Source organism: Melospiza melodia, chromosome 12 (genome assembly GCF_035770615.1).
Source record: "Melospiza melodia melodia isolate bMelMel2 chromosome 12, bMelMel2.pri, whole genome shotgun sequence".
NCBI classification, from domain to species: Eukaryota; Metazoa; Chordata; class Aves; order Passeriformes; family Passerellidae; genus Melospiza; species Melospiza melodia.
Genome location: NC_086205.1, coordinates 26,719,413 through 26,745,804, shown reverse-complemented (window position 1 = coordinate 26,745,804; position 26,392 = coordinate 26,719,413). Strand labels below are relative to the sequence as shown.

General features: G+C 43.9%; 1 protein-coding gene and 1 non-coding gene across 2 annotated transcripts; both read right to left on the bottom strand.

Annotated features, from left to right (window-relative positions):
- Nucleotides 1–34: 34 nt before the first annotated feature.
- KPNA4 (karyopherin subunit alpha 4) lies at nt 35–21,276 on the bottom strand. The gene is made up of 17 exons (XM_063167401.1): nt 21,146–21,276; nt 14,846–14,890; nt 14,111–14,200; nt 13,994–14,023; nt 13,861–13,913; nt 13,039–13,134; nt 12,855–12,940; nt 11,033–11,119; nt 9,512–9,681; nt 9,383–9,427; nt 7,983–8,114; nt 7,673–7,801; nt 6,216–6,320; nt 4,559–4,630; nt 3,803–3,965; nt 3,017–3,111; nt 35–2,080 (listed from the first exon to the last, which is right to left on the bottom strand). The coding sequence occupies exons 1-17, from the start codon at nt 21,212–21,214 to the stop codon at nt 1,982–1,984; spliced, it is 1,566 nt and encodes a 521-aa protein (XP_063023471.1). The 5' UTR covers nt 21,215–21,276; the 3' UTR covers nt 35–1,981.
- LOC134424007 (small Cajal body-specific RNA 7) lies at nt 7,080–7,331 on the bottom strand. Its single transcript, XR_010029300.1, has one exon. It is a non-coding gene; the product is annotated as a small Cajal body-specific RNA 7 (non-coding RNA).
- Nucleotides 21,277–26,392: the final 5,116 nt, after the last annotated feature.

Below are 26,392 nucleotides of genomic sequence, written 5' to 3'. Positions count from 1 at the left end.
AATACTCCATAAAGAAACAGGCAGGGCAGCAGAGTTGCAAGTTTTAATGTTTATTTCCCCAAGACAGCCTAGCCTGCACTCTACTTGGATAAATTCACAAGCTAGTTTTCCGCTGCTTCTAGTTTTAAACTTTTAACCATGTTTCTGATGACAAGGAATGCTGCAAAAATACTCTAGTCCAACAAAGAGTTATGATCACAAAATAATCTTTATCCATTCTACAGTGTTTCAGAATTACCAGCTGATTTGAAAACACAAGGTAGATATAGATGCTAATGGTGGCTAACCTGGGATGGTTTATTATAGCAAACTGTTGTTCATGCAACACTTGTGCTCAAAGGGGAAGGCACAGCATTTCCTACAATGAGCCACCTTATCAAGAGTTCAGTTTGTACAAATCTGTAACATCACCTTGAATTTAGTGTGCACGACCTCAAAACTGAGGCATTCCTCCAATTATAAAAAACACTTGCATCCTTTTTGTGCAAGTCTTAAAAATACAAAGTTTTTTTTTTTTTTTTCTCTCTAAAGTGGCTCAAAATAGATTGTTCATGGCTGCCTACATCTAGGATAAAAAGAGTCTAAAACAATTGGATTAGGCATATTAAAGGTGTTCAAACCATGACTTGATTTGTACATCTATTCACACCTCTTTTTTTCGCTCTTTATTCAGCAGTACATATGCACCAAATTTCATTTTTAGACGTTTCCATATCATTTTCATAGAAAACAAAGTTTGAAAACAAGTAACATTGAAACACAGCACGGTATCCTACCACAACAGAAACATTTTGGTTACAGGACTCAACGAAATCTAAAAATGAACTATGCTGGAGATTACCACATGCAAAGGTCTCGTGTTATCTTTGAAAATGAAAAGGATGAGGTTTTATTACCACTTTTTTACTGCTTTCTACTATTATGGCAACTTGTGTACTGCAACACAGTCTAGTTTGAAGGGAAATGGATGATTTTTTTTTTGTTTGTTTTTTTCCATGCAAAAATCTACAAATTAGTTTTGATGATATGGAAAAGCTTTTCATAACATCAAACATTCATCTGGTGCAAATGCACAGGGAAGCCTTCCTGAAATTCTGACTTTACAAACAACTAAGAAGCCGTAACAGGAAAAAGAAATTGAAAAGAACTGAAAGAAAAAAAAAAAAAAAAAGAAGAGGGGAAAAAAATTCAAATAAAAAAAAAAAAAAAAAAAAAAAAAAAAGAGGAAAACACAGGCTGCAGGAGTAAACCAGAGTCTGCTGCTAAACCGGTCTTGGTGTGTCCAGTGTAAGTCAACACTTGTGAACTCATTGGATGATTTTTAGGTTTCTCAGCCCCTGGAGGCGACTCAAGCTCGCACCACGCTCACAGACAATCACAGGCACGCCCCTCTCGCTCGCTGCCCTGCAGGGGCAGAGCTGCAGACACCCACTGCACTGCACCAGAGCTGCAGACACCCACTGCACTGCACCAGAGCTGCAGACACCCACTGCACTGCACCAGAGCTGCAGACACCCACTGCACTGCACCAGAGCTGCAGACACCCACTGCATGCCCTGCACTGCATGCACTGCACTCACTGCTGCCATCACTCACACGGCTGCAGAGCAAGGCCTGCCCTCCCTGCCCTGCCACGGCGCTGATGCTGACGAGGCTGATGATGAGAGTCCTGCGGCCCCCGGCTCGGGAGGGCCGTGCTCCTCCTCAGGCACTGCAGAGCTGGGACCTGGAGCCCTTTTCTTTGAACAATCTAAAGAAGCATTCAGTGTGAAGTTTGTCATTACATTTTGCCACTCATTCTCACTCGCACCCACTCGCCATCTTGACTTCATTTGGGCTTTTCTGTGATTCCAAATGAAATCTTCACATTTACTTTCCCGATTTAATGCAGCAGCGGATCCCATGAGCCAAGATTGATGGATCAAACCTTTTTTTTTTTTTATTCAGTGCTGCATTGTACCTAAACTTCCAAAATACCACTCTAAAACTGGAACCCTTCTGCTGGTACATTGGCAGATGAATTGAAACCAAATGTTCCGCCTTGGATCGCTTCTGGAACAAGGCTTGGATCTTCATCAATCTGGAACGCAATGGGGACACCGTGAGCAGGGACACAACAGAGCCCCACACAGGAGCTGGACAATCCCAGAAGCAGCTCTCTCCTCACCTCCCTGCACCCAGCCCTGCCATCCCTCCCCTGGTTTAGTGAGAGTACCAAAATGCAGTGATTTAAACCCAAATGTTTAGTTTGTATGGGTCAGGGATTGCTACATGGCACCCCAAACCCTCCTGTTGACACAATTTTCTCCCCTGGAAAACCTTCTGGCAGCCTCAGAAACAATCTCAGTCCTTAGGAGAAGACCAGCACCACTAAACCAAGGAAGCCCTAAGCCCAAACTGACATGGGATTAAATTCCAAGTCCAGCTGTAAATGCCAAAGTTGAGTTGCTAAACAAGACTTGGATCTCACTGCTCACATCCAAGTGAAATGCAGCACAAAAAACCTTCCAAGTGCAAACAGCCATGAATGCAGCTGAACCTGACCATGTGTGCAGGGATCAGGGCAGCAGGAAACCCTCCCTGCACGCCCAGAATGCAGGGCTGCCCTTCCCTCTGCACTGAACTTCCTGATGGAAATGCACAAAACCAGCCCTGCCTTTGATTTATGTTCATGTCTGAAACAGAACAAAGCTCCTGATCAGCACATCCCACCTCTAGAACTACCCAAATATCCCAACCCTGTTTCTGGAGCAGCAGCCTCAGGCCTGGAGCCAGCAGGGAGCTCATCAACAGGGCAGGGTCAGCCTGGGAGCTCAAGGACTATTCACAGCCTGGGCTTTAATCCCTGCAGATGAGCCTTAAATGAGGCACCAGATCTGCTTTGGCTGCCTCAGCAGCAATGGCAGGAGGTGCAGGGGTCACACCAGGGCTCACATTCTCCCTGGGGCTGCTGCCCTTCCCTGCAGCACATCTGTAACTGCAAACCACGAGCACACGGCAGGAGCTGCACACTCACATCATCTGAGGAGAAGAACTGGTCAATGATCTCATAAGCCAGTTTGTAGATGTCTTCATTTTCATGGTTTTGTAGCTGTTCAATTTTCTCCAGGCCTGCAACCAACACACAAGAGATCTCAGAACAGCAAACTCAGGGCAGACAACTTCCAACAAAGAAATTAAAAAATACATTGGGAATAGAGTTATGAATGATCTGGTTATGAATACAATGCTGTTGAACCCACCTGGCCTATTTATATATATTTTATACATATTAACACAGAAGTTCAGTACACAGATTTGGTATTTTAAGGATTATTCTACTCCATGTTAACAAATCCCACAGTTTTTCACCTGTGCCCAAATTTAATATCACTGTTCTTTCATCCCTGAAAAGTTTCAGTCAATTAAACCACAAAGAATATGGAGAAAGTCTCAAAACCATGAGGAAATTAAAGTTACTACATTTTCACAACCACTGTATGTAGAATTATTTGTTCTAAGTTCACCTGGACATGACTTGTTCATGATTAAGGTAAGCACATCACCCCCACACTGACTAATTTAGTTTCTGTTAATTAGACTAATTTGTCTGATATGCAGCCTGTTACAAAAATTACCCTGCTCCTCAACATTTTATTTGATCATGCACTTAGGAGAAGCTGTGGATATTCACCTGATAGGCATGAGAAAGGTACTTTAAACCAGGTTTGCTTAAAATATCTGTGCCAACAATAAACCCAGCACCAGCAGGATGCCAAAGCAGCAATCCCTGGGGAAGTTATGAAACCCCTGCTCCTCCTACCTCCACACTCTTCTATAAGGTTGGCTATGGTTTCTGCTTCCTCTTCAGCCATTTTTAATATATTACTTAGTCCATCCAGAACCACCTGCACAACTTGTGCATCTTTTACTGTCAGCAAATTGCAAAAGGGAGGAATTACATTTTGTTGAATCAAGTAAGCCACCTGAGGGGGGAAAAGGCAAAGGTTACAGCAGGAACGTGGCAGCAGCACAGGCAAACCCAGATTGTCAATGGCACCCACCCAGCCCAGAGCTCCTGCACTGGCCACCCCAGGAACCCCTTCTGGGGAACTTTGGGTATTAAACTACAAATAGATTGGAGATTTACAGCACCCCAGGAGCAAATACTGTGAATTTGTCAGTGTCAGATAAGGAGTTTCAACTTCACCTCTAAAGAGTGACAGCGCCACCCCAACCCTGCCACAAATCTCTGACTCTGGGCTTACAAGGGACTTGTGTATCCCCTACTCAGGGGTTACTGTCCTTTTAATGATCACATCCTTGTGGGGTGGGGAAAAGGGTAAAAAAGAAATGTGGAATGCTCGAGAATCCCATCAGAGCCTGACTGAAATCACTCATCCCAAAAGAGCTTCCAACAAACCCCAGGGATGCTCCTGACCTCAGGTCACCCCAACACAAGGGGAAGTCACTTCTAAATCCCATGGGGAGAAGGGAAAGCACTGAACAGAGAAGGAACAGACACCCCCAACCCCAGCACCTCCCAAGGCAGGAAATGCTTCCCCAAAGCTGCACTCACCTGGTCTTTTCTCCCACTGATTGTTAAGTTGCTTATTGCCCAAGCAGCTTCTTTCTGAGTCCCAAAATCCCCCTGCAAGCACAAGCAGAGACAGAACAGTCATCCCAGGGTCTGTGTCAGGCAGGACTCCCACAAATCTGCATTTGTTACAGTCCCCAGTGCAAGGAGTCACTGTAGCAGCTCGGTGTGAGGTAACAAATAAATCCTGTCCTGTCTGAGTCTGTGTGTGTCCATCCCTCCCTACAGCCAGGGTGGGCAAGGGAAGGGAAAAGGGAAGGGGCAAGGGAAGGGGCAAGGGAAGGGAAAAGGGAAGGGGCAAGGGAAGGGGCAAGGGAAGGGGCAAGGGAAGGGGCAAGGGAAGGGAAAAGGGAAGGGAAAAGGGAAGGGAAAAGGGAAGGGAAAAGGGAAGGGAAAAGGGAAGGGAAAAGGGAAGGGAAAAGGGAAGGGAAAAGGGAAGGGAAAAGGGAAGGGAAAAGGGAAGGGAAAAGGGAAGGGAAAAGGGAAGGGAAAAGGGAAGGGAAAAGGGAAGGGAAAAGGGAAGGGAAAAGGGAAGGGAAAAGGGAAGGGAAAAGGGAAGGGAAAAGGGAAGGGAAAAGGGAAGGGAAAAGGGAAGGGAAAAGGGAAGGGAAAAGGGAAGGGAAAAGGGAAGGGAAAAGGGAAGGGAAAAGGGAAGGGAAAAGGGAAGGGAAAAGGGAAGGGAAAAGGGAAGGGAAAAGGGAAGGGAAAAGGGAAGGGAAAAGGGAAGGGAAAAGGGAAGGGAAAAGGGAAGGGAAAAGGGAAGGGAAAAGGGAAGGGAAAAGGGAAGGGAAAAGGGAAGGGAAAAGGGAAGGGAAAAGGGAAGGGAAAAGGGAAGGGAAAAGGGAAGGGAAAAGGGAAGGGAAAAGGGAAGGGAAAAGGGAAGGGAAAAGGGAAGGGAAAAGGGAAGGGAAAAGGGAAGGGAAAAGGGAAGGGAAAAGGGAAGGGAAAAGGGAAGGGAAAAGGGAAGGGAAAAGGGAAGGGAAAAGGGAAGGGAAAAGGGAAGGGAAAAGGGAAGGGAAAAGGGAAGGGAAAAGGGAAGGGAAAAGGGAAGGGAAAAGGGAAGGGAAAAGGGAAGGGAAAAGGGAAGGGAAAAGGGAAGGGAAAAGGGAAGGGAAAAGGGAAGGGAAAAGGGAAGGGAAAAGGGAAGGGAAAAGGGAAGGGAAAAGGGAAGGGAAAAGGGAAGGGAAAAGGGAAGGGAAAAGGGAAGGGAAAAGGGAAGGGAAAAGGGAAGGTTAGGTTGTTTACAGCAAGGCAAGCAGGAGCTGCAGCCCTGCACTCTGCCCGCCCTTATCAGCAGCTGCCACATCTGCAGGGCCAGCTGAGCCCATGGCAGCTCTGATAAAGCCCTGCAGGCTGCAGCTGGGGCTGCTGCAGCACCTCGGGGCTGGGGTGACATGGAAAAGTCCCCAACCTTTCCTCAGAGATCAATAAGTTGGCAGTTAACAGAGCTATCTGTGACCAGCTCTGGGTTATTTGTCTTCTCCCTTAAAGAATTCCCACATGCTTTTGCTGTTCCCTCCTTCTGCCACAGCAGACCCCTGGCAGCACAGAGTGCTTTGGGAAATCACTTTTTAAAAGACACCAAGAGCTGGAAAGGAAAGCAGGATTTGAAGCCCAGCACCAATGCTTGGGATCTGACCTTATCTAGAAGATGGATTATCATTGGAACAAGGTTTGCATCTATTACTGCCTGAACTTGCTGCTGGTTTCCTGCAGTGATGTTGGATAGGAACCACACTGCTTCCTGCAAAATAAAACACCAGCAATTAACTCACAGAAAGATTGCACATCATTTATGTGCACTGCAACTGGCCAGCCTTGAACACAAGCAAGCACTCCCTCAGCCTGACTGTGCACAGCTGAAATCTTGCTGAGACAAACCAGAGGCACAATCTCACCTCAGGAGGCTCCACCAGACTCCTCAGCCTTTCACTGTTACCAGCTTCAACCAAATACTTCAAATTAAAAGGAGAAATTATTTGGAGACAGAAAATGCCAAATGAGCACTTCTGACTGCTTCCAGCACTGCCAATGAGCAGGTTTCAGGATTCCTGACAGAATTACAGGATTCCTGACAGAATCCTTCCTCCAGACATGACAGTTCTTTACCTCCTTCCCAATGGCTCTCCTTAGCTTCAGGAAAATGCAGCACTATCAATTCAACACCTGATTGTTAACAATACTCTGCAGTTTATGACTCTTTGTGCTCACTGTGTCCACCAGGCCAGGACTCTCCTGCCAGGCAAAGAACAGATCTGTTCCCCAGCAGCCCCTCCCTCACCTCCCTCTCAGAGTGGGAATCCAAACTTTAATCAACAAGTAACAGTTTTAAATACAATTTTAAGTATATTCAAAGTACCAACCATTTAAAATCCCCCAGCTGATAGATTTCCCCCTTCCTAGCAATCCTCCACCATTCAATTCCCTTCTCAGCCTCCCTGAATGAGAACTTTTTAGCTGAGAATTTCCAAAGAGGCTTCAGCAGTGTGCATCCCTGACTCTCTGAGATCAGAGCACAGGATCACTGGTGACCCTGGAGACATCTGGGCTGCCTGGGCTCTCCTGGTGGGCTTTTTTGGGGCTTTAATCACAGGCAGTGTTGCAGAGGGGCCCCTGAGGTGCCCAACACGCCTCAGATGCACTCCTGGCTCAGCACTGCCATCAGTGCCCCCAGGAGAGCCCCACACAGCACACACACCCCATGCACACACACCCCATGCACACACAGCCCACTGTCTCTGTGTCATCACCTCTCAGAGTCAGGGACACCCAGCAGGGTGACATTTCATGTACTGACAACTCCTACACAAGTCAACAGCCAGGCTGGTGATGGCAAGCTTTGATTTCCTACAAACACTGACATTCCTGTCCTTCCCTGTGGATATTCATTCAATTCCTTCCCTATGGATATTCATTCAATTCCTTCCCTGTGGATATTCATTCATTTCCAGAAAACAAATCAGTATTTGCTGAAATTTGCCACGAACTGGTGGAAGGAGGTGATTATTCACATCTTTATGACACTACACAAAGTGGAGCCCCAGCTCGGGCAAATATAAAAGTTCTCCATCAGGTAAAGTCCCTGGTGTTGCTCACCTTATTAATTTTTTCTTTGGGATGTGTCAGAAGTGCTGGGAAATGTGAGAGAGCTTCACAGTTGAGAACCACCTGTGTCTGCTCGTCGGTGCCAGTGACGATGTTCCCCACAGCCCTCAGGGCAGCAGTCTGAAACACAACCAGACATTTCCTCTCAAAACAAGCTCTTCAGCAAATGTAAAGGTTTTATGCAAATGCTGCAGCACACAGGAAAATAATATTTATTCTATTTCAATGTGAGTTACAGAAAGGAAGGATTTTGTGCAGCAGCACATTTTGGGGTCACCTGCTCTGTGTGAGCCAAACTCACCTGGACTTTGACTTCCTGGTGGCTGAGGAGAGGAACCAGGTGAGGGACAATGCCAGAGTCTATCACCATCTGGATCTGCTCGTTGCCAGCGTCCGTGAGATAGGAGAGGGCCCAGACTGTGTCTACCAATATCTGACAGGAGAACAGCACACACTGATCCAAATCATGGGCATTTATACACTGAATTAATCTGAATTGATATCACACACACTGATCCAAATCATGGACATTTATACACTGATAATTAACCTGAATTAATATCACACACACTGATCCAAATCATGGGCATTTATACACTGATAATTAACCTGAATTGATATCACACACACTGATCCAAATCATGGGCATTTATACACTGATAATTAACCTGAATTAATATCACACACACTGATCCAAACCATGGACATTTATACACTGATAATTAACCTGAATTAATATCACACACACTGATCCAAATCATGGGCATTTATACACTGATAATTAACCTGAATTAATATCACACACACTGATCCAAATCATGGGCATTTATACACTGATAATTAACCTGAATTAATATCACACACACTGATCCAAATCATGGACATTTATACACTGACAATTAATCTGAATTAATATCTGTGTGCATGCACATGCAGAAAAGCCAGTTTAAGCAGCAGGAAATGTGAATATTTCAACTGACAGCTGTTAAAAATATTCAGTGAGTGTTGTTTCAGCTGGCAGCTCTTAACTGGCTCACCAATACAGGAATTTCCAAAATTCTAATAAACTTAATTTCACCTCCTCAGAGACAAGAAATTAAATTACATAATTACTATAGGAATAGCAAAGTTATTACAGACTTTTTTCTGCAGAGCACTGTTGCCATTAACTCAGCTACACTTTCTTTTGGAAGCAAAAAATTAATCTTAAATTCTGATTTATGTTCAGACAAAAAGCTGACTCATTCCATAATTTCAATGAAGCTTTGCTCATTTACTTTACTTTTAAAGAACAATTTCATATTTAACACCTCAGAAGTCACAGTTAACCTGACATTTGACATGTGCAGCAGACACTGGTTTTTATGTCATTCACACTGATTTTCATTACAAATTAAAGTGCCAGGCAAAAAAACTTCTGCATTTCCCTGTGAATGAATGCTCACAGGAATAAAAATAGAAAGCAGTTTCAGTCATAAGGGCAGGGAAAGTACATGCAAATAAACACTTGCAAAGACAGAAACACCAGGGGAAAAAAACATCACTATTTAAAAATAACATCAGCATTTTAACAGAAGCAGTTAATGGATATCAACAGCAGCTTGTCCTAATCAAAGGGACCATCATAGATTTTAATTTTATTTAGCATTTCAGCTCAGAAGCCAGAGCAGAAGCTGCAGTGGCTGTAGGGGGGTCACTCACATTTACATCGGTGTGGTGGATGAGAACACAGAGCGCTGGCAGGATCTGGGGGGGAACAAACACCTGAGGGTTATTGTGGGGCCAGCAAAGCCCCAAAGCCCACCCAGCCCTGCAGCCCCCCTGCAGCACCTCCTGGATGGTCTCCATGGGTGGAGGGGGGTCCTTGTGGCGGCACAGGTTCACCATCACCCAGGTGACGTTCCTGAGGAAGGTGATGGGGATGGAGGGGCTGATGAAGGACAGCAGGGGCTTCACTACTCCAAGGCTAATGACATAATCTCTACACTGGGGTCCATCACCTGCGGGGCACAAGCAGGGGGTTGGAACACAAAACATCCCAGCACTCACTGATTTTATCAGAAAATACCCCATTGTATACAGATTTTATCAGAAAACATCCCAGCATTTACAGATTTTTCCCATCATCCATCCCATCATATTTACAGATTTCTGTTCTGTTAAAATTTACAGATTTTACTAGAAAAGATCCCAGCATTTATAGACTGTTTACATCATTTACACCCCACTGTTTACAGACTTCTATTCTATTAAAATTTAGAGATTTTACCAGAAAACATTCCAGCATTTACAGATTTTAACAGCAAACATCATCCCACTGCTTACAGATTTCTATTCCATTAAAATTTAGATTTTACCAGAAAGTATCCCAGCATTTACAGACTTTATCAGAAAACATCCCAGCATTTAGAGATTTTACCAGAAAGCATCCCAGCACTTACAGATTTTATCAGCAAACATCTATCCCATTGTTTACAGATTTCTGTTGTTAAAATTTAGAGATTTTAGCAGAAAGCATCCCAGCATGAACAGATTTTAACAGAAAACATCCCATTGCTTGCATATTTTAACAGCAAACATTATCCCATTGTTTACAGATTTCTATTCTGTTCAAATTTAGAGATTTTAGCAGAAAGCATCCCAGCATTTACAGATTTTAACAGAAAACATCCCACTGCTTAGAGATTTTACCAGCAAACATCTATCCCACTGTTTATAGATTTCTATTCTGTTAAAATGTACAGATTTTATCAGAAAACATCCATCCCATCATTTAGAGATTTTACCAGAAAACATTCTATCATCTACAAATTTTAACAAAAACCATCCATCCCATCATTTAGAGATTTTACCAGAAAACATCCCAGCATTTACAGATTTTACCAGGAAACATCCCATGATTTACAGATTTATGGTGCTGGGTAAGGGAAAGGGGTGGCAGACAACACCAGACCACCAAGAACTGTGAGAGCCCAAAATATTCCTGAAAATTCCTTGGCAAAATTTCCAAACAATAAAAACGACCCCCAGAAGTTAATGATGGCAAGAGTAATAATAATAATAATAATAATAATAATAATAATAATAATAATAATAATAATAATAATAATAATAATAATAATAATAATAAGCATCCCCAGAGGGTGGTGGTGGCAGGAGTAACAATAATCAATAAAACATCCCAGAAGTTGTTGGTAGCAGGAGTAATAATAATAATAATAATGATAATAAACACCCCCCGAAGTTGACGGTGGCAGGAATAATAACAACAACAAATAACAAATAATAATAATATAAATAAATAATAAAGAAATAGCCCCAGAGGGTGGTGGTGGCAGGAGGAAGACCCACCTATGATATTCCCTAAAGCCCACACTGCTTGCTCACAAACATTTTGATGAGGTGAATGCAGCAGTCTCAGGAAAAGCGGCACAGCATCTGAAAGGTACAAAAATAACTCAGGGAAATGGTTCAAAATGCATCTCTAAAAAGCAAAAACTCTCCCATGAGACTTTATTTCCCTGTTCAGAACTGGTCAAAGCCTCACTGATTTCCCAGGTGATGCTAAAATGAAACACGGCAATGGTTCCTCCTTTGCTGCACATCCTCACAGAGGCTGCACCTGAGAATATGAAACCCCTGACATTTAATTGGTTTGCAAGTCTCAAGTTTACTGAAGCTTGCAGGATCCAAATTTAGCTCCATTTATTGAATTCAGAGATTCTCTGCTAAGTTATGCAGCAGCCCCAAGTGCAAAGGAACAACAGAGACCAAACCCCAATGAAGCAACTGGAGAATAAGCAGGAATGGAGTGGGAATTAAGGAGAGGGAATGTGGGAAGAGGGCAGGAAAGAAATCCACATTTACATAATTAATTCTGTTTTATTCTCCCCCAGCACTGAGGTGCTTGCTTACATAACAGCCCAGTCTGTAAGGAACCCATTTATTTCATAAATTTCAAGAGAAATTTGGAATTTTTAGTTAGATTTTTTTCTTCATGTAAATCATGTGTTTACTAGAGAAACAACTAATCAGCAGGATTGTTATTTCCTGCAAATGAAGGTATTTCCAGTGTCTGTATGCAAGAAGAAAAAAACATCTCCAGCAAGCAGATTAATAGACTCTTATGGAAAGATTACAGAAAATAATTTTAAATTGAAATAAATAATAATTTAATATATCAGAGCTATTAAACTGACTAACAGGGTGCAATACAGACCTACAGAAATCATTGAAAAAGTGCTCAATCCACTGATAAATTAGATCTAAAGTGTTCTAGGTCAGGGGTGGGATAGATTATTTATTAATTAGATTTCCCAAAGAAAACTCAGGTTGCAACTGGGAAAGGAAGAGGATGGAGAAAAATATAAAAGTATTACCAAGTTACATCCTGTAAGAGTGAAAATCAAATTATATTGAAATTCACAGACTCTTGACCAAGTTGGCAAAAATAGAAGCAACTGATCTTGCAGCCAACATAATTTTTTGTGTATTTTTTCCTTAAATTTTAGTAAGAACTCATTTCACTGTATCTTTGATTCTTCAAGAAGCTCTGGCTTGTTCATTCAATTAAAACTCCTGCTCACTTAGCTCTGATTTAGCAACAGAAGCTCTGCTTCAGGATGTGTCTGGAGTCCAGAACAAAGTTTGCTTTGCCTGGTAGCTCAGACTCCAACTACAATTCCTTCCCAGATTTCAGATGCCCCAAAATAGGAAGGACAGGTTTTGTAATTTAACTTAATTTTGGAAGAGTTCAGGCAACCTCTGATCTGTGAATATTCTTCCCTCTTCACAACAGGGAGCTTTTCAGAGGGGTTGTTTGGTTTATTCCAGGTTTTTTGGTAATTTTCTTTTTTCAAGTTTGAAAACTGGAGGCCAGCAGGTACCAACTCTGCTTATAGAGTTGGTATTTAAGATTAAGATATTTTGAGTTTCCAGCTGTTGCTCACCATTAGGAAACCCAAGTGGGTTTAAACCCTGAGGAAATGAAGGCAAAACCAGGTGTGTGAGGTGAAGAGCTGGCACAGCTCCTTCAGGGCACTGACAACCTGATCCCAAACCTGATCCCAGCCTGATCCCAAACCTGATCCCAAACCTGATCCCAAACCTGATCCCAACCTGATCCCAGCCAAACCCCAGCTGTGGATGGCAGCAGCTCCCCCTCAGCACTCACTGGATTGAACTACAGCCTGGGTTTGCTCCGAGGTTCCAGAGGCAATGTTTGTCAGGGCCCACGCAGCTTCAAACTGTAAGGAAGGACTGCAGACAGAGAACAAGCACAGGTGTCAGCACTCAGAGCTGGCACAGCAGCTGGACAGCAGGAGTTGGTGAATATTTTGAGTTCTGGCAGCACTCACTTGTCATCTCTTTCAAGACAGTGCACTAGGATAGGTAATATTCCTGATTTTATGAGGTCGTCGATGGGTGGGTTGCGGTCACTGGACAGCAGCTTCCTGCAGGAAAATGGACAAAAATCCAAATTACTGACAGATCCTGCCTGGAAAGGAGCAGGGAGTTGTTTAATCCAACTTTCCCCTCAAAAAGGGATCAGTGCTGCCACTGGAGCAGGTCAGTAAAGGCTCTCTGTGGCTGAGTTTGGGAATCTCCAATGGAGATGGAGTTTGGGAAATTCCAATGTTTGGCATCTCCAACAACCAAACTGCTCCTGCTGGGCTGGGAATTCCTTCCCAAGGGTTTCCCTCCTCCTCCCACAGACCCACAGGATTTGTTCCCTCCTCTTTAATTGAAAATAATCCCCCAAAGTGAAATTACTGAGCCACTGGAAAAGCAAAGGCATTGCACCCATTGGCCATTTCATTCCATGCTTTCTCCCCTTTGGAAGTTTATCACCAGCCAGGAAAATAAAAGATAAGAGTTATTCTGCTCCAACTCCTACAAAAGGAGACACTCAGCTCTGTCTGCACTTAAAGCCAAAGATTTGACAGTCCTTTAAAGTGTGTATTTTACTCATCAAGCTTGCACCAAAATAAATCCAGGTATTTACATGTAAATAAAATCCACAGTACTTAAAAGGTCTGTGTATTCTGATTTCTTTAAAGTTCTATTTTCCTTTTAAAAATCACTTCATTAATACAATTTCAGTTCAGCTAAACCACATTTTCTGACATTGAGAGCACGACAAAATAAAATCAGGATATTTGAGTAAAGTGTATTCTTACCTTGCTGCCTGCACAGCACTTAACTGAATACCCTGGTTGTCACTTGAAGCATTCTAAAATAAGAGAAAATACATTTTTCACACATCTGTTCATCATGCCATGAAGAATACTCAAACAATGTCATAGTTTTTACCTGTACTATTGCCTCCAAAGAAGTGTTTTGCTAGAAAACAGAGACAAGAAGCAGTTAGAAATTCCAAATGTCTTTTAAGGATGTAAAAAGAAGAAATTATTGCAAGTTAATTCTTACCACTCTGAAGTCCCCATCAATATCAGAATCCTCACAGATATCTTCGTGGGGAACATTCCTCCTCTTTAGGAGATGCTCATCTCTTTTGTTCTTAAAGAGAAAAATGATTGGATACCTTTAAAACTTGGATTTAGGGGGTGTGGGGTGTTCTGTTACAAACAACCATTAGTACCCCAGCACTGACACTCAAATTTTCCAAAAACAGTTGGAAAGGTCTGCCCAGAGAAGCACATTTTGGGAATTCTTCCTAAAAAAATCCTGCATCCAACTTGTGCTGGAAGTCTGATGTGCACATGTCCATCAACATTCCATTTTGTTTGTTATTTGTCACAATTTCTATCAGGACACAGCAATTCCCAGAGGTTTCCTGTTCAGCTCAGAAGAAAAATAATTCCAGTTGTGATTCCTTTTTCCCAACAATTCCAGTTTTAGCTTCACACTCTTCCACACTTAATTGTAAGGAAATTATTTTCTGCCTGCAGATGAGCAGCAACCGCTGATTTTCAAAGGAAAAACCAAATCTTTAAAAACCTCTAGAAGTGCAAGGAGTCCCTTAATTAGGTTACAAATAAACTCCTGGTTTGCAGGACAAAAGTTGTGGAACTCCCAGAACTCCAGAACTTTTGAGTCTTTAGTGAAAACTCTCACATTTTATCAGAGTAACAACAAAGTCAAATCCCACTCGGTGAGAAAAATTTTATAAAATAAAAGAATAAAAACTCTGGGTCATCTCACCTTTCTCAACTCCACGACAACTTCATTTCTTTGTCTTCTCATAGTCTGGAAAGCATAAAGATAAAAATAATTATAATCTGAATTTAGATCAATTAAAAATGTTCTTGTACAAGTATTCCAGTTCAACGCAGGGTTTAATTTTCATTATAAAAGTAGAGATCCTACAGGAAATGGAAATAACCACAATATTTCTGTAATTTCATACTAAAACATTCTCCTAAGTCTTCATGTTGAGGAAAAAAGGAATTAGGAATAAAACCACATTTTTCAAAGGGCAAAATGGAAAGGACTGTGCACAAAGCAGCACCAAAAGCATTAAAAGGACCATGGCAATCTAGCAGTAAAATAACTTTATAAAGAAGCTCAAATTAAGAGAGCTGCAAGCAAAGCTGAGTTCCAGAGCCATCATTTATAAATGAGAACCTTTGACATTCTAAGAGCAGTATTTTTGTCATTTTCTCTACAGCTGCCATTGACAGTGCTCAGGGTAAAACAACAATTGTAAATATACACAAATTGGTTTATTGCTGCTTGTGCTGCTGCAGTGAAAACAGAAATAAATCAGTCTGGAGTGATTTTATTTGAACACTTTGAACTCTACAGTGAATGAGGACCTGCCTCAGGTACTCCAGGCTCCCAAATGCTCTGGGGAGTTTCTCCAAACCCCACAGATCTGGCACATCCAAGATAAAATAATGTGAGGAAAGGCTCTGATAATCAGATTGCAGAATTGTACCACACCCCTGATGATCTCACAGGGCTTTAACACCTTCCCAAAGGACCAGCAAAATCAACATTCCCACCCAAAAGCTGCCTGGGAGAGGAGTGGCTCTTCCCAGACCCCAGGGGTGACACTGCTGCTCACAGCAAAGCTGGTGGTGACACAGAGAGAATTGAGTGGGACCAGAACAAATATTACAATAAAAAATCCTCAGATGTGTCATTTAGAAAAGTCTGTAACACTTAGAAAAGTCTGTATCATTTAGAAAAGTCTTTAAGTAAAAATTCCTGTCTGCAGGTGAGCAGACTTTGGAGGATCCTCTGCTGGGACAAGAAGGATGTTCTCCCTTGCTGAACTCCTGCCTGCACCCTTGGGATCACAAAAGCCTTCACATGAAAGAGAAGCCAGCAGGGGAGTCACCCTGAAGCACAATTTCCCAAAGGCTGGCTGCACCAGAATCACTCTGTGTGCACACAGAGTGTGAGGGAATAGTTACAGGCCAGCCTGGCACTGCTCATCCTCTGAGGAGGAGGAAGAGGAACAAATGGGAACTGAGATCAGCTGTGCCACGGGGTTCCCCAGTGCCACCAGCCCAGCTGGAGATGGGAGAGTCTGGAGAAAGGAAAACGCCCAGCAGAGCCCAGCTGGGTTTGTGCAGCTCTTGGGGAGCAGCTCAGAGCAGAGATGAGGGATGGGGGTGTCCTGGCACCATGGTGGGGAGCGATTCCTCTGCTCTGGGGGAGATCTGAGCTCTGTGAACCAGCTCCCACACCACAGGAAACCACTGTGACCAGAAAGGGCTCCACAGCCAGCTCAGAGAGGCCTGGCAAGGGCTCCAGCTGAGAACATGGCCTACTCTGTGAGGAATTCACGTGGCTGTCCCAGGCTCCGGATCCTGTTTGTCATTTGTACATCAAAAATCAAATGATCCGATCTATTTCTGTCACCCTGCCATGGCCACCCCTCCATCCTCCTTTTTTCAATTATATTTAGCTTCAGACTTATCATAAGGGCTATTTCTGACCATTAGTCATGACTGAGCCCTTCAGCTTATCATTAAAATCTCCTGGTAGTGATGCCTGCAGCATCCTGGGACATCCTGGGGGCTTTCAAGGAGCTGGGATGCAACAACTCTTCCTAAACACACCTGGAATGGGGACCCCTGGAATGGGGACCCCTGGAATGGGAACCAGGAATGGGGATCCCGGAATGGGGACCCCGGAATGGGGACCAGGAATGGGGAACCAGGAATGGGGAACCAGGAATGGGGAACCAGGAATGGGGAACCAGGAATGGGACCCTGCAATGGGGACACTGGAATGGGGACCCCGGAATGGGGACCCCTGGAATGGGATCCCCTCCCTGAAGGGATCAGGACCCCAGCCTGTGCTCCCTCCTGCCTGGCCTGGGTTTTTTGCTGTTATAAAATGTTCCACTCGATTTCCACACTTCCAGCACAGGAGTAACTGTAGAACTTTGGCTGCTGCTCTCAGCCCAGGGAATGGTTTCCAAGGGCACATTGTTTCTGCTGGGGAACTGCAAAGTCAACAGTTATTGTAAATAAAAAATGAGCTGCTTGTGCCATCCTTCCTTCCTTCCTTCCTTCCCAGGAAGTTGCAACCAGCACCAGCGTGGTCTGGGACTCCAAATAAAAACCAAACACACCCCACAGGGAACAGAGAGCTGAAACCAGACTGTTTTTCCTCAGTTACAGCCAGTGATTCAGGCCCTCCTCCACCCATTACCCCCCTCCTAGACAAATCCTATCTCAATTCAAAGTGCAGCAATGAAATCTGCTCCAGAGACCACTGATAAAAATGCTCTGGGATCATAAAGCCAAGCCAAGATACCCCCAGAGGTGACATCTCAGCAGCTTCACAATGCAAACGGGAGTCTGAGCCCCAGATAAAAAATAAAAATCAATATGACATTCCATGTGCCACCAGGCCCATTCTTCCTGCAGAAGCTGTGCATGGCAGGGAAAATGCCTCAAACAAATATCTCAGTATCATTTGGAAGTGACAAGATGGATGAGCTTCACCACAGAATTCCAAGTCAGCTTAAAGGAGCCTATTTTTATCCCACTGAGTGAAATTCCTGCTCTCCTTCAGTTCTTCCATATTTAATCCCAAGCAGACTATTTTGTGTGGGATACAGAAAGGGTTGAAAAGCTTCAAAGCACCTGCAATATTCAAAATATCTCCCACCACCACCTTTCCCTCACTCCCCTGGAGCTTCCTTGGTGTTCTCAAAAAATATTGGGATTTTTGAAGTCCAGTGAACGATGTTGGCAACTCTTAAAATCCTGACATTACTGATCTTCAGGCATCTTGATGCAATGGCTGCTCCAAATTTAGTTTTGAAGTGCTCTGCATCACAGAATTATCATCATCATTTCCCTTCGTGCATCTCCCAACTGCAGAGCAGAAATCTCTCTTTAACACCTCTCCTGTGTTCAAGCAATCCTTCATCTCCTGCCCAGCAACACAGGTGAGGCAGGGCAGGAAAGATTCAGCAGATTCCTCCAAGATTTCCACAGAAATAAAATGCAGAAAATATTTTTTATTTCATTTTAAAAAAACCCCTCTAAATGTCAGTCAGATTGCAATGCTGCAGCAGGCAACAAACACCAAGAGAAAGTGAAATGTTCAATCAGCAGGTGAAAGAAAATGAAGCAAATGAAACACCCCAAAACTCTGCAAACCCTCCCAAATCAAGACCCCTAAATGCAGGGCTAAAAAGGCATTATTTTTAAATTTGTCCATAAAACTCTAGCACAGCCACAATGATCAATTTGGATTTATCTGGGCTCTGTTCAGTGAAGATCTGGTATTTAATTCCAAGATTTGGGTATCACCATTAAAAACAAAGGCTGGATGGGTGTCAGCACAGCCATCCCCACAACAACCAGTAAAAACCAGCTCAACCCTTCTCATCCAAGGGGAAAAAAACCCCAAGCAAAACCTGTTCCTCACTGAAGATGAAAAAAGTCACCTTCCCCTGCTCCCTAATGGATCAGTATTTGCATAATTTAATATCAGAGTCCAGATAAGCCCTAATTCCAGTCAGGCTCTGGGCTTGGAGGTTAAAAACCGTGGCCACTTCTGCAGTTTGTGAGGCTCCTCTTTGTGCTGGATCCATTCTATTTTCCCCCCACAGCTGTAAAAACTTGAAGACCCTACAAAAATGCAGCAAGCCCTGACCAGAAATCCTCAATTCCCCTGGGAGATGCCTCAGCTCCAAATGACTGCTCTGCCTCGATTACAAACTTTACTACACCGTGTGTTCCTTTGGGCAGGACAAGGATTTCCTGGAGATTGCTGCTCCCAGAGAATCCCTCAATTCCCACAAATCCCTCAACTCCCAGTGTCACAGCAATCTGTCACCCCAAACACATGGCAGCAGTGATTCACAACGTGCCCCTGCAGGAAATGTTTGCCCAAGATTTCAGCACATGAAAGAATTTTGTCAAATATCTTATGGAAAACAGGTGCTTGTATTGGGGGTTGTTTTCTTTTTTCCCCCTTCTTTTTTCCAGGCCAGAATTTGTGTTTTTAGAAGCATGTTGGGGGAAAGAAATTAAATATCCAAAAAGGTGAATAAATGTTTGGTACTTTAGGGGATAAAATATAGGAAAATCCCTGATTTTGGTCAGAAATACAAGAACTTCCTGTGGATATGTAAAACCTGGAAGGCAAGGACAGCGTGACAGGAACTGGAACTGTCAATGGGCTGATGTGAGCACATGGAATTAACAGATAACATTTTTAGGAAGTTTGCAATTCACAGCATGGCAACCTCTCACAACCTCTAGAAATCTCTCCATTTGGCACTCCCCAAAATCAGGGTGATTTCTCATTTCTCTAGGGGTAAACTGTCATGGAAAATTTTTAAAAAACGATGGCTTTGTAAAAACAACCCAGGGCCAACGAGAATTTCGGCGCAGATAAAAAGGGGGAGGAGTGAAGGAGATAAAGATCAAATGCTGGCTTCCTCTGCCAAATAAATACACAATTTGAGCCCAAGCAGCCCTGCAAGGTGGATTTTGGGGGCTGCCTGGGCAGCCTGATGGGCAGGGTGATGTGTAAGCAGTTCCTGAGCAGCAGGGACAGCCAGGAGCCTGAGCTATTGTATGAAAAATAGCCCTGCACCGTGGTTATTTTAGGGAGCAGGCATGTGCTCCAGGATTTGCTGGATAAATGTCACTCTCTAAAATTTAACACGGCCCAGCAGTGGGTTTGGGCTGTGGAGAAAGGCATTTCAGTGCTGCAGCAAATAAAAAAAATGATTGAAGAGCTTCTGACACACTCCCACGTGGTGTTACCTGCGTGTCCATCTTGAACCTTCCCTGCTTCAGCCTTTTCCCCTAAAATGCTGCACCAAAACCCCTGAATTCCAGCCTGTGTCTACTCAGAAATCCCATTTTTCACTGTGTGCAGTCCTAAAGATGCCTTCCTACAACTGCCTATTCAGTGGTAACAAAATTGATATAAAAATTAATTAGTATCTAAGGCAAGGGGTTACCTCACAACCCTGCCAGCAAACAGAGTAATTAATTACTCCCACTCCCAATATTTTTGCCAAAATTTTGGACATACCTGAGTAATAAACTGTTTTATCAATCTACCTGGACAGGTTAAAAAGCCAGGTGTTACAGACTCCTGGGAAACTTGGCTGATGTTTAAATTAATACAGGGAAGATTAAGGAGTTTTTACTTTTGAAACATTGTAATGCCTTCAAATATAAGACTGGAATATTATGGAAAACACAAGGAACACTTTGAGGCCAGTAAAAAGCAGCCATGAGAACACCAAAATTCTTGTCCAGAACCCTGAAGAGACAATTTTAAGCTCCAAAGAGCACTCCCGGCTGAGTGTTTAAAGGTGAGGATTGATACCTAGTTTTAAAATTTGACCATTTCCTGAGGAAACCTCAAGTTAATTATGTATCCTGCTGTGTTTAGGAAGCACCTTCACAGCTCAAATTGAGCCACCAAAAAGTTCAGGGGCTCTGTGCTACGAGCCAGAACGGCTCCTCAACTATCTGAGCAGAAAACAGAAATATGAAAAAAAAAAAAAAAAAAGAGAGAAAAAGTGTTTATAAAAAAAAATTAATAATCTTGCTATGAAAGTTAGGGCGTTATTTATTTCATTGAAGGTATCCTGGAGACGCGCAGCAGAACACCCAACCGGGCCCTAATCCTGACTCAGGCTTTTCGGGGCCGCTCGCAGAGATCGTTCCTGCAGCGATTCCGGCGAGCCCACGCCGCACCGGGGCCGCTGGGCCAGGGCCGGGCCGAGCCCCGGCGGGCGCCGCCACCCGGGAGGGGCCGCGGCCGCTGCGGGGCCCGAGGAGCCCCGGAGCGACCCGGGCGGGCCCGGCCGCTGCTCCCGGCCGGGAAGCCCCAGGCCCGGCCGCTGCTCCCGGCCGGGAAGCCCCAGGCCCGGCCGCGCCCGGCCCGCAGCGCGGCCTCGGCGGCTCCTTCCTCCCTCCGGCCCGGCCTGCCCTCCCTCCCCGCCCGGCAGCGCCGCTCCCGCCTCCCCGCGGCTCAGGGCGGGCCGGGCCCCGCCGCGCTCACCTCCAGGTCGCGGCCTTTGTTCTTGAAGTTCTTGAGGCGCTGGTTGTCCAGCTTCTCGTTGTCGGCCATGGCGGGGGCGGCCAGGGAGGAGCGCGGCCCCTCCGCCTCCGCCCGGGCCCGAGCGCGCCGGGGGCCCGGCGGGCCCGCTCTCGGCCTCGGCGAGCCGGGAAGGGCCGGGGCGAGGGGGCGCCGCTGCGGGGCCGGGTGTGGGGGCCCGGAGCGGGGCCGGGCGCGGTGCGGCGGGCGGGAGCGGGGCCCGGAGCGGGCGGTTCGGAGCGGGCCCGGGCCGGTCCCGGCGGCCCGAACGCGCCGGTGCCGCCGAGCGGGGGAAGGGACGGGGCGAGCGAGGCTGGGAGGGGGGAGCGGGGCCAGCCTCGCTCTGGGCGCCGCCGCCCATTGGCTGCGCCCCGCGCGCCCCGCGGCCAATGGCGGCGGGGAGGGAGAGGGCGGGAGCGGTGACGCAGCGCGGGCGCGGGGAGGGAAGGAGGGGCCGCCTCAGCGCCGCCGCCATCTTGGGCGCTGAGGGGCTGAGGGGAGGGGCGGCGGCACGGGCGCTCCCCGCGCCTGCGCTGCTGCCGGGAGGGGACCAAAGGTAATATTTTAATCCTTCCCCCGACTGCGCTTTCCCTTCGCTCCCCTCGTGGAGCCGACAGTTAACAGTTTAATCCTTCCGCTCGCTACGCTTGGCGTTCACTCCCCTCACGGAGCCGAAAGTTGACCCCTGAATCGCTCTCCCCACTACACCTTACATTCAGTCCCCTCACAGAGCCCGAAGTTAATAGTTTAATCCTTCCCCTCAATAAAGTTTGCATTTGCCCCTATCATGGAGTCAAAAATTAAGTTTAATCCTTCCCCTCGTTACACTTTGCATTTATTTGCATCATGGAGCCGAAAATTACACGTAAATCTTTTCCCTCCCTACACTTTGCATTCGCCAAGAGTAATCCCCCTTCCTTCCAGTCTTCCAGAATTTTAGCAAAAAAAAAGCTGCTACAGAAACTTTAAATTTTTAATGAAATAAGATAAACAGTATTGAAAGCAATAGAGAGATACATTTGCAGAGCAGAGGGGACAGTAATTTTGTTCCTACTTCTGAAATTTTACCTGGAAAATAATGCTTTTGTGCCATTACTAAAATAATTTTCTAGGGTATGCATATAAACAAACAAACAAACAAATAAATATACACATACTGCCCTGATCCTGCATGTAGTCTCTACTCATTTTTAATGATTGGAAATTAACTCTGTGACATCTTTATTGTTGATAGAGCTTGTTATAATTTTCCATGATACTTGCTGAGAAAAGTCAAAGTTGTGACAGGAGATGCTTTTCTCAAGCATGAAAATGAAGTCACCAAGTCCCTCAGAGACTGAGGAAAGAGAACTTGGTTTAGCTCCTGGGGAAAACACAATAATTTTTCAGACTATGTGTGTTTTATCTCTGGACGTTTCCCAGAGAATGAGGCTTGGCTCTAGATAGTTCTCCAAAAAAACCCCAAAAGTGGCAGAGGCTGAGTCACCGCAGCCCCATCTGCTGCATAAACGTAGCAGCGATGTCACAGCAATATGAGGAAGGTAAATTAGTCAGGGCTAATTAGCGCTGGTGGTATTTCATACAGGCATGGCTTGTCTCACAGTGTGTAAAGCATTTTCTCCAAACCTGGTGTGGGACAGCAGCCCTTTCACATCCCGGTCTGGATGGACAAAAATGACATTTTCTAAATACAGCTATTTACTTTTTAAAATGTGATGCGGATTCTCTATGTAGTAATGTTCTAGAAGACTACATAGAGATAAAAATTTTTAAAAAATTAGTATCTTTAGTTAGTGCTTAGTTTCATTTACAGAGTGTTAGGAATGTTCAGCCTAGAGAAGAGAAGTCTCTGGGGTGATCTATAGAGCCCCTTCCAGAGCCTAAAGGGGCTCCAGGAGAGCTGGAGAGGGACTTTGGACAAGGGATGGAGGGACAGGACACAGGGAATGGTTTTGAACTGAAAGGGCGTAGGTTTAGATTAGATATTAGGCAGAAATTCTCCGATGAATAATGAAATTGGACTCTGGTACTGCATGTTCCATTCCTGCCCAGTGCTCAGAACTAGTCAGAACATGATGGTAAAAAATACCCACTGTGTCAGACCCAGCCGACACATTTTATAAAGGAAAGAAAACATTTTTATTCCATCAGTGCCCTTCTCATCGGCACCTTTCCCATGTCTTTATTACCCCAGCCATGCTCATCCCACCAGCTGGGGAGGATGGAATGGGAGAGGCAGCACATCCTGGCCTGACTCAGAGCCCAAAGCAGTGCCAGTGACCTGGCATGGAAATCATCCTTCTGCTGCCCTTCCCTCTGCTGCCCTTCCTTCCTTCTGTGCTCCTGCAAAAGGACTGACCAGGTCAGGGGCTGAGCAACAACCCCGTCCCTGTGTGAGCAACCACTTGAAAATAACTGAGGATCACCCTGGAGAGGCTTCCTCCAAATCCAGCCCTGCCCAAAAATCACATTGCTGCACCACCTCGCTGCTTTTACTATATGTATGTGGGTAAAAAATATGTAACATGAATAAAAATTATTTATTCATTTATGTTAGTATTTACTAATATTTATTAGTAAATATGTAAAATATTAAAAACTTATTTACTAATATTAGTGTTTACTAATATTTATTACTAAAATATGTAAAATATATTAAATTTACTTATATGAGCATTTTCTATATTTATTAGTAAAAACATGTAAAATACATAAAATTTGTTAACTTATATTAGTGCTTATTAATATTTTTAGTAAAAATATGTAGTGTATCAAATTTATTTACTTATATTAGTATTTACTAATATTTATTGGTAAAAAAATGTAAAATATATAAAACGTATTAACTTATATTAGTATTTACTAATATTTATTAGTAAAAAATATGTAAAATATATAAAATTTATTTACAAACACCCCGTTTCCTTTCTGTGTAACTCCATAATAATATCCAAAATGTGCTTTGCTCTTGCTGAGTTATGAAGGAAGACAATCCTTTGGTGGCCTTTTGATCTGGTATCATCCAAAGAATTATTTATATTGTGATTTCATTGTAGACATAATCAGAGGTGAATCAATGCATTTTGTGTAACTGTAATCTAGTTAAGCTGCTTGGCTCTCAGAGGAACAATTACATTATTTCTGTTTGATTTTACCTCAGGTCCACAGTGCAGAAACCCTCAGAGGAACAATTTTCAAGGATAGAGCAGTTCCCCTCTGAATCCTCAATCCTGTGTCACTGGGCTGTCTTGGAAAAAAAAACAACAACAAACCCAAACAATTGGATATTCTAATTCTGAATGAGTGTTTTTTGCTAAATCTTTTTTTTTTTTTTTTTTACTAAATCAGTTTTTTTACTAAATCAGGTTTTTTTACAGTTTTTGTATTGTAGGTACCTACAACATAATAAATTATGCATAAAACACAAATTCTTGTGGTATGGTGCTGTTCAGACTTCATGTGATGCTACACAACAAAGCTCTGCTTCTTTGTTATTTTTTGCATATTTTTTAGCTTGGAAATAATAATGCAAATGTAAAGGTGGGAATTAGGCTCTGCTCACCTTCCTATCCTTTGAGCAGCAGATAGATTTGTTTTACAAAGAGTTTACATTTTGTTTACAACTCACAATTGGTGAATTTTGCACCTCGTTATGCAATTAGAAAATGTTCAATTCTCAGCTTATCTTAAACACTTCTTTGGAGTAATAATGTGAATTGATCTGAATGCTTTTACTAATGTATTAGTGTAAATATATATAAAATGGAGGAAATTTATTTACTAGATGTACACTTATGTGAAAGGAGCTCCTGCAAATGACTTTTCATGGCCCTATCTCCCTCCTATAAGGAACAAAATGTTATGTAAAGCTGCAAAGATTTGTGTTGCACACAGAAAAACACCCATTAATCCCGGGGTTTATCCAAATGGAATAGCTGGTATTAACAAAGAAGCAGCCCACTGCTGGGAGGATATTTTATAATAATCTTTCAGCTGCTGTGCTCAGACAGGTTTGAAGGGGATTTCTGATGGGAGTTGGCCAAAGGGCTTTGGATGAGGGGAGGAACCAAAGATTTGGCCCACGGACACTTGGACAGCCCTGCTGTCTCCAGGCTGGGCTCACACTCGCTCAGGGTTTGCTCCCTTGTGGAGGAACATTTTTATTGCAAAGCTGTAGAGCTCCTGTGTGTGGTTTCCTTGGATTGTTCATTTAGAACCACTGGTTATGTTTCTTCATTTAGAACCACTGTATTTAGGTTACACTGTATTCTGCTTTTCTTTCTATGTAGAAAAATAAGAAGTATTTCCACTTTGAGAAAAGTACTGTTCAGTCGGGGTGGTACTTAAAAACTCACTTTTAAAAATCAGCTTCTTAAAGTGATGGACTGCACAGGCTTGGAAAGGAAAATCAGCTTCACATGTTTGCAGCATGACAGAATTCAATGCCTTCCCTTTCTAACCCTTCACTGAAATCCTGGGGCTGCTCCTCTCTCAGACATTAGGGCAGCCAAGGGCCTGCTGTGGCATGTTTGCTACAATTCAGCCCATAAATGTTCACTTTTTCATGTGCTAAATCAGAGCTTTTGCAGACAAATTTGTAGGTCATGACGTGACCATTGGCAAAAATGTTCCTTGGTGCACAGAGCTGGAGTAGTTCCCAAAAATCCATCAGCTGCAAGCAGCCCAAGAAGGAGAGGAATCAATCCTCAATCAGCAGATTGTGGTGTCCAGCTGCTTTGCCTTTCCAGCACAATTTCCTATTAGAGGAAAGGGAAAAAATTCATTTGAGATAAAAAGTGAAGAAATGGCTATGAAATGAGCCAAGTCAGGGTGCCCTGGAAGATCCAGGGAAGTGGTTTTTCCATGTTAAAACAAATCCTTGTAGCACTTGATGGTGGGACAGGGACAAAAAAATGCTTCTGTCTCTGGTTTGGGGTGAGTTCAGTAATATTTCTAAAAGGAAAGGAAAATTTCTGATCTGCTGGCAGGTCTGGGAGCTCCAGTATTCTGGATCCTGTTCCACTTGACTGCAGGAAATTTGTTTTTCCATCCTTAATTCCTCAAGTTTCCAGAAGGAAGGCTGATCATTGGAGCTGTATTTGAAAAATCAATCTACACAAATGCTCAGATAATTAAATGGTGGGAGGTGTTAGGTGATGTGGTTCGTGTTGCACACAGAAACACTGATAGGATTATGAAAACAGAGATATT